General features: G+C 45.0%; 1 protein-coding gene across 1 annotated transcript in view; it reads left to right on the forward strand.

Annotated features, from left to right (window-relative positions):
• GATA4 (GATA binding protein 4) overlaps nucleotides 1-13243 on the forward strand; it is a gene marked incomplete at its 5' end in the record, with an annotated part of 46404 nt that overhangs the window by 21697 nt on the left and 11464 nt on the right. The window contains 2 exons of the mRNA XM_081077660.1: nucleotides 11103-11269; nucleotides 12778-12903. Coding sequence (XP_080933786.1) covers nucleotides 11103-11269; nucleotides 12778-12903 — 293 coding nt within the window. The remainder of the gene's footprint in view (nucleotides 1-11102; nucleotides 11270-12777; nucleotides 12904-13243) is intronic.

Genomic DNA, 13243 nt, shown 5'->3' on the forward strand with positions numbered 1-13243 from the left:
GAGGCACTGTTCTTCCCAGTTGCCTTTTCCTGGGGGAGGATTATACCTCCCACTCTGTTAGCATCGTCTTGCCTATGAGACTTGTTGTGATCAATGACATGTGAGTAGAAGTCACTTGTGCAACTTCCCAGTCCAGGCTTTAAGAGCCAGTATGTGGTCCTGACATCACTTTTTGCCCCCTGACACGAGGCTGGTATGACTCAGATAGTTGCACCTTCAGCAAGAATTCCGGAGTGAAGCACACACATATAGCAGAACTTAAGCCAACTTGCAACTGCCATGTAAAATAAACAGCAGAAAATAAATCTTTAATATAACAAACCACTGAAATGTCGGGATTGCTTGTTATAGCATAACCTAGCAAAAGCTGACTGATACATTGTTAAGCAGCACCAAAACCAAACATACATGTTTTATTAATATATAAATGTTTGTTTATTAGTTTCAGGTGTACAAAACAATGGAATTGTTAGACATTAACACCTTCACAAAGTGATAACTCCCCTTATGGATATAATTTTGAACATATCTAATATATCTCAGAGAAACTTTTCTCATGTATAAACAGATATGTACAAAGATGCCTGTTACAGCATTTATTACAGCAAAAATTGAAAACAATATAATATACTAGAAGACTATAACTCAAAGTAGCTCCATGTATATCAACATAATTAAAACTCAGAAAAATAATAGGCAAAAAAAAAACTTGCAGAGGAATACATATAGCATAATATTTCTACGAAGTTTAAAACATGCAAAAGTATTATGCATTTTTTTGAAAAAACTTGCACATATTGCAAGAGTAAAAACATTTATATGAATCAAGCATTACCTTCAAGATAGAAGTTATTTCCACTGCGGAAAAGAGAAGAAATTACAGAATTATTTCATATTTTAAAAGTAAATTTGTAAATGATGTGCAGTGTGAAGGCATAATGTAAATTTAAAAAGCACAACATCATACTTATGATGTTCAGAGGTCTACATATATGTGTATAAAAGTATAAAAATGAATTGGAAGGATATACACTAAATTCAAAATAGTGTTTGGATCAGAGATGGTGACAATAAAAAAGATTGCTATATTATTCTTGGTGCTTTTCTCTAATTTCTAAATTTCTAAAATAAAAATTATAGTTAATAAGATGTCTGGAAAAAATAGAAAAATTGTTAGCCACTGTTACCTCCAGGGCATGAGATAATGGTAATGATGGAGATTTATTTTTTATGTGACATCCTTCTGTACTGTTTGCATATTTATAACAATTATGAATTATACAATTTAAACATAAATTAAGGGAAAATTAAAAAATATGTAAAAAATATGTAAACGAGGCAGAATGTAGTGCCAAGTTGGAGGGTTCCAAAATCATGTTTCCAAATGCTTCAGTTTTGTTTTGTGGAGACCAGAGCAAGAGAGGTAAAATTACTGTTAGTGAACATTTCCACCTCTGATTCTTCTGGAATTGGTTCCTATTAGCCTCAGCCTTTAAGTCTGATAAATGTCGTTTGTGATATTGAAGCAGTGGAAGGACCCCATTCACATCATTGGTAGAGAGTCCTGAGTAACACCCCTGCAGCCATGCTTCCGCGCCCTCTAGCGGTTGGAGGACCTTACTCAAGACGCCCACTTGGGTGCTGGTCCTTGTCAGGTGGGTTTGAACAGAGTCTGGGACATCCTTTCGCCCAATCAGCTGCACTTCTCTGTCTTGTTATGTCGGGCTCCCTCAAATAAGATTTTCTGTGAAGAAAGGATTCGGTAGCTTACAGAAACAAGTAATTTATACATTTGGTCTGATATTACTGTGGGTCATTTTCAGAGGAGGAAGGATCTGGATCACCGGGTCTAACAGCCCCGTTTTACAAGGAAGATCCTAGGCGTTGGCAGGGAAAACGTGTACTGCGCAGGTCCACTGCCAGGAGGGCCACAGTCTCCTGGCCCTGCTGCGTGTGGGCTTCGTCCTTACGTTTTTGTTCGGTTTTGTGTTAACTGAATGGGGAGCTAAGCAGAGCCCTCCCAACTCTCCTTAGACCACATTTTGTGCAAAAATATTTCAGGGTAACTGGGTGGATTAGCAGGAGAAGAAGATGTAAAGTGCTGGCGATGGGGCTTAACCTTGGTTTGATTAAGTAATCCCCAAAAACCCCCAGAGAGGAAAACAGTCTCTTGCGTATGTTTCTACACCCTTGCTCCCCTCCCCTTCTGAAAGGCGTAAATCTCCCCTGAAATGCCTCCTTAGCATTCAGGGCAATAAAGAGGTCACATTATATCTCCATAAATCTCCCCTGCTGGCTGGCTGGCTGCTGCCATTCCAGGAGGTGAAAGGGAAGTTGTTTTCTCTTGATGGCTGCTGGACTGGAAGGAAAGGCCTTTTCCCTCCAGACCCATTGTCTTGGTCCCTGAGGGAGCTGGTCTGGCAATTTGTTCAGAATTTCCTTTCCATCCTGCCAGCTTGTAACCAGCTGGAGAGGGGGCGCAGAGTCAAATGGGCCCAGACTGGCCTGGTTTAAGTCTCCTTGACTGGCCCTGATAGAGGGCCTGGCCACAGCTCCCTTTCAGTCTTCCTATTTAATGAAAGGAACAAGGTCTACACCGGCAGTGAGCATGTGTATAACTGAGCATTAAAAGCCAAGCCAGGGGGTGGCCAGTTAGCCCAGTTGGTTAGAGCATAGTGCTAATAACACCTAGGTTGCCAGTTTAATCTCCATATGGGCCACTGTGAGCTGCGCCCTCCTTAAAAAAAAAAACAACAAAAAAAGCCAAGCCAGATCCACTGGGGCTGGGGCCTGAGCCTGCCTTGGAGGCTGGGCTAGGGGTCCCTTGGGACAGGAACTAGGGTACTGTGAAAGGTGACAGTGGGTGGGTGAAACTGAGAACCCACTTAGAAAATGGTGGGAGATAAAATCCTCTTATGAGAAATCAGAAAATGGAACCTGTGCCAAATGGAGCCTGCTCTAAATTAAAAATAATTCTATATGAAACAGTGGGGATGATAGTTGGTGCAATTTATTTACTTCGTTTAACATATTATTTCTTGCAACTAGGAAATAAATGAACATAGTTGAGTATTCAAAAGGTTCACAAGAGCTTACAGTAAAAAGCACCCCTGAACCACCAGGATGTCTCCCTGGAAGCAATCAATATTATCAGTTTCTTGTCTATCCTCTTAGAAATATTTCTTGACTATACAAACAAATCTGTGTATAGACTCTTCTTCCTTTCCTTTTGTACCTTGCTCCTAATAGTTCACAACATAGTTTACAAAGAATTCCATGTCAGTATATAAAAAGATATTCATTCTTTATGGCTACATAGTGTATTCTAATGGAGTTAACCAGTTCCGTATTGATAAACCATGTAAGCAGTTTTCCAATCCTCAACTATTGGGGGGGAAAAAAGCCACAATGAATATGAAACTTTTTACACAAATGCCAGTGCATTGTGGGACAAATTCCCGGAAATGCAATTTCTAGATCATATGGCGCATGAGTTTATATTAATAGTTTTGCTAAGATATTGCAAACTTCCTTCCCTTGGGCCTGTACCATGTCACACTCTCCAATGCCAAGACTACTTGTTTTCCTACATCACTGCTCCAGGACATTTAGATGGCTGAGGCTGGCTGGCTGGATGCCTAGGAAGGAATGTTGACTCACTCCAGTGACTAGTAGGAGCCCGGCCCTGGACTTTGTTCACAGCACGACTGGCAGGCAGCTTGGATTAGCTCATCGTGTACATCCCCACCCGGTGGAGAGGGCCTTTCTCTTTCCTTCGTGGGATGGGAAGAATCATGAGTGCCATCTCAGGTACTTGAATCCAGAAAGGTTGGCTCCTTTCTGGAGGGGAGGCAGCTGGGCCCAAAGTAGAGAAGGCACTGTGTTAGTTTTTAGAAGGAGAAGATCCCAGGAAATTGAAGAAATAAAGTAGACATCTCCAATTCTCTGACTCATGGGCAGAGATGTTTTTTAAAATTTAATTTGTGTTAGTTATTTTGTAACAGCCTTCTGACTATGTAATTTACATTCTGTAGAGTTTAATCATTTTATTAAAGTGTACAATTCAGTGAATTTTAGTGTATTCAGAGTTGTGTGTCCATCTCACAATCAATTTGAGAACATTTTTTATCACTCCAAGAAGAAACTGATACCTGTTAACAATCATTCCCATGTCCCTCTCTCCCAGCCTCTGATCACCATAAATCGAATTTCTGTCTCTATGGATTTGCCCCTTCTGGACAAAAGACACCTGGTGGTCTTTTGTGACTGGCTTCTTTCATGTTGCGTGTTATTATTTTTAACTGTCCATTTCTCCCAAGTTCAGAGCCTTTAAACTGCCGTTCCTTCTGTGTCCAGCGCTCTTCCCTAGATACAGAGATACTTGTTTAATGAATTCAACTGCTTATTTAATGAATTTAAATCATGTTACAGGAAGAGAAAATCTTAACATAGTCCATGTAGTTGTCATTTTAAAAATCAACTCAAATTTTCATATTTTTTTTACCAAAATGTAGTTTTCTTACTCATTCCCCTATCAGTGGATATTTGGGTTGTTTCCAGTATTTTGCCATGAGCATCTTAACAATAAACATTTCTCTCTTTCTTTCTTGGGGGAGGGGAGATAGGGTCCTTTTGAGGTAATCCAAGAAATTATTAGAGCAGTTTTATCATTAGCAAGAGTGGGCTGGTTTTTAGTGCATCGCGGAGCACTTTTCTATATTCACCCATCCATCCGTTACATATACGTATATATATACACATATTATGTGTATATGACAATGGCTGGCTCTGCATAGATAGTTCTCTCAGCTCAATTATCATGTGTGTCCAGGCACATGGCACTTCAGTGGCTAGGCAGTCAAGTGGGCCGAGGGCAGAGCCCTCAGGTTTATACCATTCTAGTGGCATTACTGATACCTCATTCCACGCTTTAGGGCTCTGGATTTTGTTGAAGTCTGATTGGTCAGTGTTCATGGGGTTTCTGTTGTGTGCTGAGCACTGCGGATGAAATGACCCAGCCTGAGAGCAGCATGGTGCTGCGAGGGCAAGGACCAGGTCCTGGGCAAGGACCAGCATGTTCTAGAAGCTTAGGTGAGTCATTCACCTATCTTGCAGGTACTGAGTTTTGAACTGTTCGTGTTGACACTGTCTGCTGCTGAGGGAAAGGACTGGGTCCCCAACAGGAAAGTCAGGTCATCTGCTTGCAGGCAGGAGCAGGTGGGACTCTAGGCCCCCAGTTAACAGACTGGTCAGTCATTCCGGGTTGAAATCCCAGCTCTGCTATTTACGGAGCAAGACCTAACTTTTCTGAACCATGTTAACTCTCCTCTATCGCCTGCTCTCCTGGGCCCACCTCTCAGCCTGCCCCTGCTGTGAACACAGACCAGGGAGGAATGGAGGTAGGTATTTGGGAGCTCGTAAATCTCCCAGTTGGCCAGCAGAAAAGAAAGACAGATGCTTGGCTTGACTCTTGCCAAGATCCTTCAAAGACAGGGAACTACTGGTTGCCTAGTGGAGCCTTCATCTCATCTTTCTCTTCATTTCTCTTAGCATGTTAGGAGGTTTTAACTATTGGCAACATGCTAGGAATATTTCCTTCCAGTCTATCACTTGTTCTTCAACTCCTTCTTTCTTTCTCTTTCTCTCTCTCTCTCCCTTCTTGTTTTTGGTGCTTTTTTTCCATTCAGAATATCCTTGTTTCTTTGAATCTTTTTTTTTTTTTAAACCTGAGTCCTATTCTTTAACTCTCACCTGAAGCCTGAAGCCAGGCTCTTAGACAAATGCCAGTGGTGTGTGTGTGTGTGTGTGTGTGTGTGTGTGTGTGTGTGTGAAAGAGAGAGAGAGAGAGAGAGAGAAAGAGAGAGAGAGAGAGAATTTATTTTCAGTACAATTACAATATTCACCTGGAGAAAAGTTTAAAGGTCTGTCATATTATTAAGAAACCTAGTGTGCTAAGTATTTCATATTGATTATTCTCAGTTCTCTTGTTTGTAAAATTCCAAAAATGTTATGTATCTCATGAAACCACGGTCAGAATGTAGTGGATAGTCTATATATGAAGTGCCAGCGTTTTGTTCTTTTGCAGTCAGACGCGGAGACCCCAGATTCCGCAGGGCAACTCTGGCCCAGCCTGGCAGGAACTGCTCTGTTCAGCGGCTACAGGAGCTTCCAAAATAGGTGCTCTAATCCCCACCAGCCTGGACGCTGCTCGAGCTGTTTCTGCCCTCCCCTCGGCAGCCTCCTGTCACAGGCCAAGCCTGACAAAGCCCAGAAGACCAAAGGCTCAGAAGCTGCCAGAAAAACCTCAAGATTTGTTTGCTCCTCGTGCCCCAGACCCAGGCGCCAGCCCGGGGACAGATCTGGGCCTGTCAGGAAATCCACGCACAATCTCTGGTGAACTTTGGATGGGACTGGGACTGGGGCTGGGGTTCAGCAAGGGACATATGGGTGGAGCTAGAGACTTTGTTCCTGAAGCCCCTTCGGCTCCGGGGGAGGTCCCTGGACAGGTCCCTCCCCTGTCATTGCCGGGCCTTGGATCCCCTCTGGCCTCTATTTTGTGGCATTGAGCAGTTGCCCTGGGCATGGGTAGTGTCCATGGTGTTTATGAGTCTTGCCTTCCCAAATAGACTGCAGAGTGATCCAGGCCTTCTGAAGACGGACGGCTGGGCACGGCAGGGCGAGGCCTAGTGATACAGCCCAGGGGCCATCGCCATTTTTCGTATTTAGTAGAATTATTTATTTTGAGTTGTATATCCCCCTCCAGACCAAAAAAACTCGGCAGGGATTTTGCCCCAGTTTTGTCTAATATATCTGTATGTCCAGCATTTGTACTGGGGTAAGTAGAGCAGACACATGGCCAATGTGTGGGCTCCAGTGCCCCCTCAGAGCCAGTGGAGGGCCTGAGACCGGACATACTCAGCACCTGCGGGTGAAGGACAGGAGGGTCACTCCACCCTAGGCTCTGGCCCCAGGCCCAGCTTTCCCCCGCAAGAGGAAGTCCCTCCAAAGAGGGAAGGCCTGAGGGGCACCTCTGCAGCAGAGCAGACCCAGGCTCTGTGGCACCAACTCAGAGGGCTGGCACATGCATGGCAGTATCCATCAGCCTGAACTTTCAAGCAGTCAGGAGACAAATCCAGCCTGTGGGCAGTGCCCAGCGGGTGTTGCCAACCGTGACCCTGACTTCTGATTCCTCGCCCTTCTTCCTCCTGCTTTCCCCTCTCTTCCTCTCCCGCCTTTCCTTCTCCCAGCCCAGCCTGGCTTACCCCTCTGCCTGTGGGTGGTTCCCCAAGATGGATGGAGCAGGTCGGGAGAGAGGTCGGACTCCTTGCCTTTGACTGCGTCAGTTCTCTGTGGGGAAGTCAGGGGTAGGACCCTTCAACCTCCAGGCCCACATTTTTCTTTCAGGCACTTGAGTGGGAGTAGTCTGCCTTAATTCCTAGGAATATCCATTCTGAATTGGATGCTTAAGAAAGCAGACTGAGTTTGTTTCCCTCTTCGAAACAATTTTTTTTTTTTTGTTTTTTTAGTGGGGCATGGATGGCAGTGAGGAATTAGACCCAGATTCTTGGGATTAGAGCACAATTCTTTTTGTGCTTTTGATTGCTAAAAGAAGCATTAACAAATATTTCCTATGAGCAGCAGCTTTGTGACCTCATAAGTATGTACTGTCAATTGCTGTGCCAGTTGTTCATTCCCAGCCACAGGTCTCAAACTTGTTCCTGTCTGTGAGTGGTAGACAATTTACAATTCTGAGCATGGCCCCAGTGGTTTGAGAAAAGGTCAGATTCCCAAATCTCCAAGCTCTTTTATCTATCGCCTCCTGCCCCCCATAACCCAGCAGCAAGGTTTGTCGCTGGTCTTCCCCACTCCCTTTCAACCCCTCCAACCCTAAGAATAATCCATCATGGTTATCTCATTTGGTGTTTGCAAAGCACTTTACAGCCATTGTTGTGAGTTTTTCCTCTTATTTGCAAAGTGCTTTACAACTATTATTACAGAGTCTTTCCTCTGAAGGTGGGGTAACGCTGACCCACTTCCTAGAGACCTGGCTTCCCACTGTCTTCTACTAAGTGGTTGGTCCAATTCCCGTGATGCCCAGCACCATATGGGTGGGGCTTTCATAATTCAAGGCCATAGCTGTGCCCTTCCAAATTAGAAATAAAGCTTAGCAGCTGGCTTCAGGCTGCTGCCCAGTTGCCCTCAGGAAGTTGCACCCTGTGCATTTCTAACAAGGAATAAGAGGTGGTTGTTACCAAGGCTGACGCTGCCAGATGTTAGTGCTGGTTTAGGGCTCTGTGGCCTCCTACTTCCCCCAGAGTGGGTGCTAAGCAGCAGGGTTTGAACTTCTTTTTCTCCTTTCTTCAGTCCAAGGGAGGGAAAATATTTATCAAATGTAAGAAAGTAAAATAATGTCTTCCTCCATGCTGGACTGGGAGTTGCTTGAGGTGATCAAAAATGTGTGTGTGTGTGTGTGTGTGTGTGTGTGTGTGTGTGGTAAAGTCCACACAACCTAACTAGCCTAACAAAATTCCCTCTTGGTGGTCTTACCTACCATCACAGTGTATATGGCATTTTGTGTGCTGCATTTTTTTCTTTAACGTGGGGTCAGCATTTTCCGCTATTACATCGTCTTTGTAATAATTGTTTAAAATTATGTAATGGTTCATTGAGTAGGTTGGATGGCAAGATTTTCTGGTAGAAAATATGGACACGTGTGCAGATTTGGAGGTGTAGTGGGTTGTGGGGAGAGGTGGTATCTGACGGGGTGCCTTTAGGATGGCCTTGATCTCCCATCCAGTTCCTTCCTTTGGCTGCTGTTGTAATACCTGACCTTCAATCCGGATCAGACTTCTGCACTTCCTACCCTAGACAAGAAGTCTCTGCCCTCCAAGTCTCCAACTTCATTAACCTGTCTTCTGAAAATGAATTGAGTAACATTGTTACTCATGATTGATATTCTGGCCCAATTTGCCCAACTAGGTCATTAGCATTCTGAGAGTAAGACTCCCTCTTGGCTCCTGTGACATTTATCAGAGTGTTTAAATACCAGATGCTCAGTAAATATTTACTATTGACAAATACTTACGTATTTGCCAGCCTCCAGTGTCTTTCTTCCTTTGACCACTAAAATAGTTACTTGACTTTGTAACCCACTCTGTGTGGCAAGTGTGGAGTTTCTAAGGCAAATCTTTGTGTTGGGTTCTCAAGGCAGGGTAAGGCCGGTCACCAGCAGAGACCTAAGATTGCTAGTGTGTCTCCTTCAATGAGATTCTGTCCCTGCATATGAGATAATAAGTGTGAAGAGAAAAAGGAACCTCCCCTCCAAAAAAGATTGAGTTTATTTTTTCATCTTTGGAACCATTTATAGATAAACCAGAAAACAAGAAAGAAGCTGGTTTGCTTATCTTTAAAAGAAGAGTGTGGGGCCGGCCCGGTGGCTCAGGCGGTTGGAGCTCCATGCTCCTAACTCCGAAGGCTGCCGGTTCGATTCCCACATGGGCCAGCGGGCTCTCAAAAAAAAAATAAATAAAAAAAAAATAAAAGAAGAGTGTGAATCTTTATCTGTAAGAACTATATACTGAAATATTTGTGAATGAAGTGATAGAATGTCTGGGATTTTCTTCAGTTATACAGGACAGGGGAAAGGGGGTGGACGTAGGTATGCATAAGACAAGACCGGACACAAATTGTTGGCTGCTGATGATTAAAGAAGAGTTCATTTTTCTATTCTGTCCACTTTTGAATATTTAAATGTTTCCATAGTAATAAAAACATGGAGGAAGAGGGTTGTGCTAAGTTTGGACTGGACAGATGATCTAAAAATGTCCCCTGTCCTCAAGTGTGATTTAGACTAGAATGCAGTGTCTTGGTTCAATTTTGAGACTGTAGTGCCATCTAGTGTTGTCTACAAACACCCAACAAAATGATGACACTGCACGCACCCTTCGTTGGACTCAGGTCCTTCTGTGAACTATACCCTGGCCTTTCCAGTTCGCTTGTGGGAAGGCCTGGGCCGAGGGAGCAGGGCTGACCGCTCTGAGCAAGGGCAGCACATGCCGCCTGGAGGTGGACGGGGCCGTGATCATGTTGAGGGTGGGGTGCAGGTTGTTGCTCGTCCCACGCCTCCTCCAGGCTTGGGGCAGCAAGCTGTGCATGGGAGTAGCCACTTCATGTGCCACTGTGCAAGCGGGTGACCTTGCTGGAGGGTTCTCAGTGTGACCCAGGTGCAAAAATAGCCTCTCTTGTGACCGGTGTGTGCTCAGCTCCTAGCCTGAGCAAATAGCCACTCACACCTGCACATTGTTGACTCGGTGTGTGGACACACAGCTACTTGTTTGCAGGTGCAAATGACTGTTTGTGTACCGAAAGTTGAGGGGAGGGGCCCCCACCATCCTCTTCTTTAGCCTATGTTCCCTTAGAGCAGGTAGCTGGGTCAAATAACTAGCAGAATGTGTGATCTTAAAAACCCAGGGCTGGGTCCTGATGAAGGAAAAGCTCTTAAAAACTTCCCCCTTGAAATGCCTCCCCCATTTACTAGAGAAGAATCTACTTGTGCCTCATGTAGTATGACAAGAACAATCTGGACACCAGGGTAGCTGTATCGAAGGACAGAAAATTTGGAGAGGATATAAACATTTTTCAAAATAAGAAGCAGTGTACATGGAGTCAGAGAGTCTCAATTTTGAAAGGGGGCAAAAATAAAAAACACCAAAAAAAAAAAAAAAAACCAGAAAGAAGGTCTAAGTGGAACTCAGTGTTGGGTGAGAACCTCAGAGGCTATAGCCTCTGAAGGAGAGAGAAGGGATAAAAATCAGGCTACTGATCGTCACTGCCAAACTCCCTTTTTTTCCTTATGACCAGGGAGAGCCTTTTTACTCCGGGATGCCTGGGAGTAAAAATGTCCACTTTCCAAAACAGTGCTCTGAGCTGATCCCCAGAGGTTGAGGTCAGAGTGAGAAAGAGCACGGTCTCCAAGGTGATCCACCCTTCACTCCTTGCAAGGAAAAGACATTATTTCTTTGATCTTTAGATTCTCCAATATAAGATTAACAGGAATAAAAATAAAAAGGAATGAATCCTCTGTATTATTTCCCACCCAGTAGATATGTTTGATGACTTCTCAGAAGGCCGAGAGTGTGTCAACTGTGGAGCCATGTCCACCCCACTCTGGAGGCGGGATGGGACGGGGCATTACCTGTGCAACGCCTGCGGCCTCTACCACAAGATGAATGGCATCAATCGACCCCTCATCAAACCCCAGCGCCGGCTGGTAAGCAAGTGCTCGGACCTCTCAAGTCCAGCAGCCTTGGCAGGGGGAGGCAGGGCTCACTTGTCTCCTCTCAAGATCTGGCTTTAGGGCTCCCACCTTGGTGGAGATTCCCTGGTTTTGAATTTTGGACTTTAAGTTACCTTTAAAAGAAGGTGCAGTTTGAGGGGCTGGGTGTGTGGGGGCAGCATAGTACTTTCTCACACTTTAGAGTTAGCATGAGCTACAAGGATGTTTCAGACTGGTGACCTTAAATAAGTAGCCAGATATTTCTCCAGCAAAATGGGTTTATTCTGAAACAACAAAGAATTTCAATTCGGGACATGTGGTCTAATGGTAAACCATGCCAAGTCTAAATGACAAAGGAGAGGAATATTCTTTTCTAGAGGAAAGGGAGAGTTCAGAGGGGCTATTATACATAGAATCCACTGGAGGAAACTGGGAGTTCCAAGTGTAGTGACTTTTCATTGGCTGAGTTGTAACAGTCTTGCAGGGGGAGGAGAGGAGCCTATTTCTACCTGCTGGAGGAGTTGAGTAGGAAAACATCTTTCTGTTGAAGATGGAAAGTAGGTCCCCTCTTGTTTGGGGGTCATTGATGATGAGTGGTATGTCTTGAGAGCTCCCCCTACAGGCCCTCCCAACTCCAATTTAAATGAAATTTCTATGTATTAATCTTCACAAGACCATCTAGTCCAACAGCTTAATTATGCGGAAGTGAAAAATGAGGCTTAGAAATGCTAATGGTCTTGCCTGCAGTCTCACATGAACCAGAGTCCAGACTTCCTGGCTCCCAGTCCAATGCTTTCTTGTTTGTCTCCTGTGTTCACATCAATCCCATGAAGAAGGTCAACTCTTCCTTTATATGTTGTTACTTACCGTCTTTTCAGTTGATCAACCCAAACCCCGGGACATTAAGCAGTGTGTGTTGGGCCCTATCGCTGTGGAAGAGTTTGGAACTGAGTTTTTGGCTCTTGGTTCTATGGTCTTTTCTCACTATAATTTGATTTTGACCAGTATGAACTGGTTTTCGCTATCTTAAGGAAGGAAGAACAGAGGGGATAAACCCTGATGTTTCCCTTTCTCGATGTCCCATGGCCCATCCAGTCTCTGCTAACCCTTGGATACAATCATTCCTCACCCACCACCCGTACCTGGCACGGAAGCCCACATTAATTCTACTTTTGGGAGAAGCTTTTCTGCCTCCAGTGTCCAGTGCTCACGGGGCTTTTCACCTGACATCGAACGACTAATACGGCTACTAAAGCCACAGTTACGATTAGGAGTCACTCTTCTCCCACAGCAGAAGTCCTTGTTTTCATTCACCCCCCCCCCCACCCCCAAAGGGAGGTTCTGGTCTTGTGGTTGGTCTGAGATTCTCACACGGGGCTATCATGGCCTGCCCCTGCCACCCGTGTAGGGAGGGCAGCCCCGCAGCGCTCCCTGTGCAGTGGGAGCAGCAGTACCTGCCTTGTACTGAGAATTGAAGGGTTTGTCTCCTGTGTTGTTTGTAGTCCGCCTCCCGCCGAGTGGGCCTCTCCTGTGCCAACTGCCAGACCACCACCACCACGCTGTGGCGCCGCAACGCAGAGGGTGAGCCCGTGTGCAATGCCTGTGGCCTGTACATGAAGCTCCATGGCGTAAGTAGCCCCACCCCACACGGGACGACCCCCTGGACCAGCATCCTTGATCCTTCATACCCATCACTCAGTTCTCACTTGTCTGCCTCTCTTCTTATAATTCATTTTTTCCTTAACAAAGATACGTGGATTTGGAAGGGACCTTAGAGACTATTCGTCAGTTTGGGCAGCTCTAACAAAATTCCAATCAGTGGCTTATAAACAACAGAAATTTATTTCCATGGTTCTAGAGCCTGGAAGCCTGAGATGAGGGTGCCAACATGGTGGAGTGAGGACCCTCTTCCAGGTCACAGACTTCATTGTATCCTCACCTGGTGGGAGGGGCTGGGGCACTCACTTG

This window comes from Rhinolophus hipposideros, assembly GCF_964194185.1.
Source record: "Rhinolophus hipposideros genome assembly, chromosome: 16".
Taxonomy (NCBI): Eukaryota; Metazoa; Chordata; class Mammalia; order Chiroptera; family Rhinolophidae; genus Rhinolophus; species Rhinolophus hipposideros.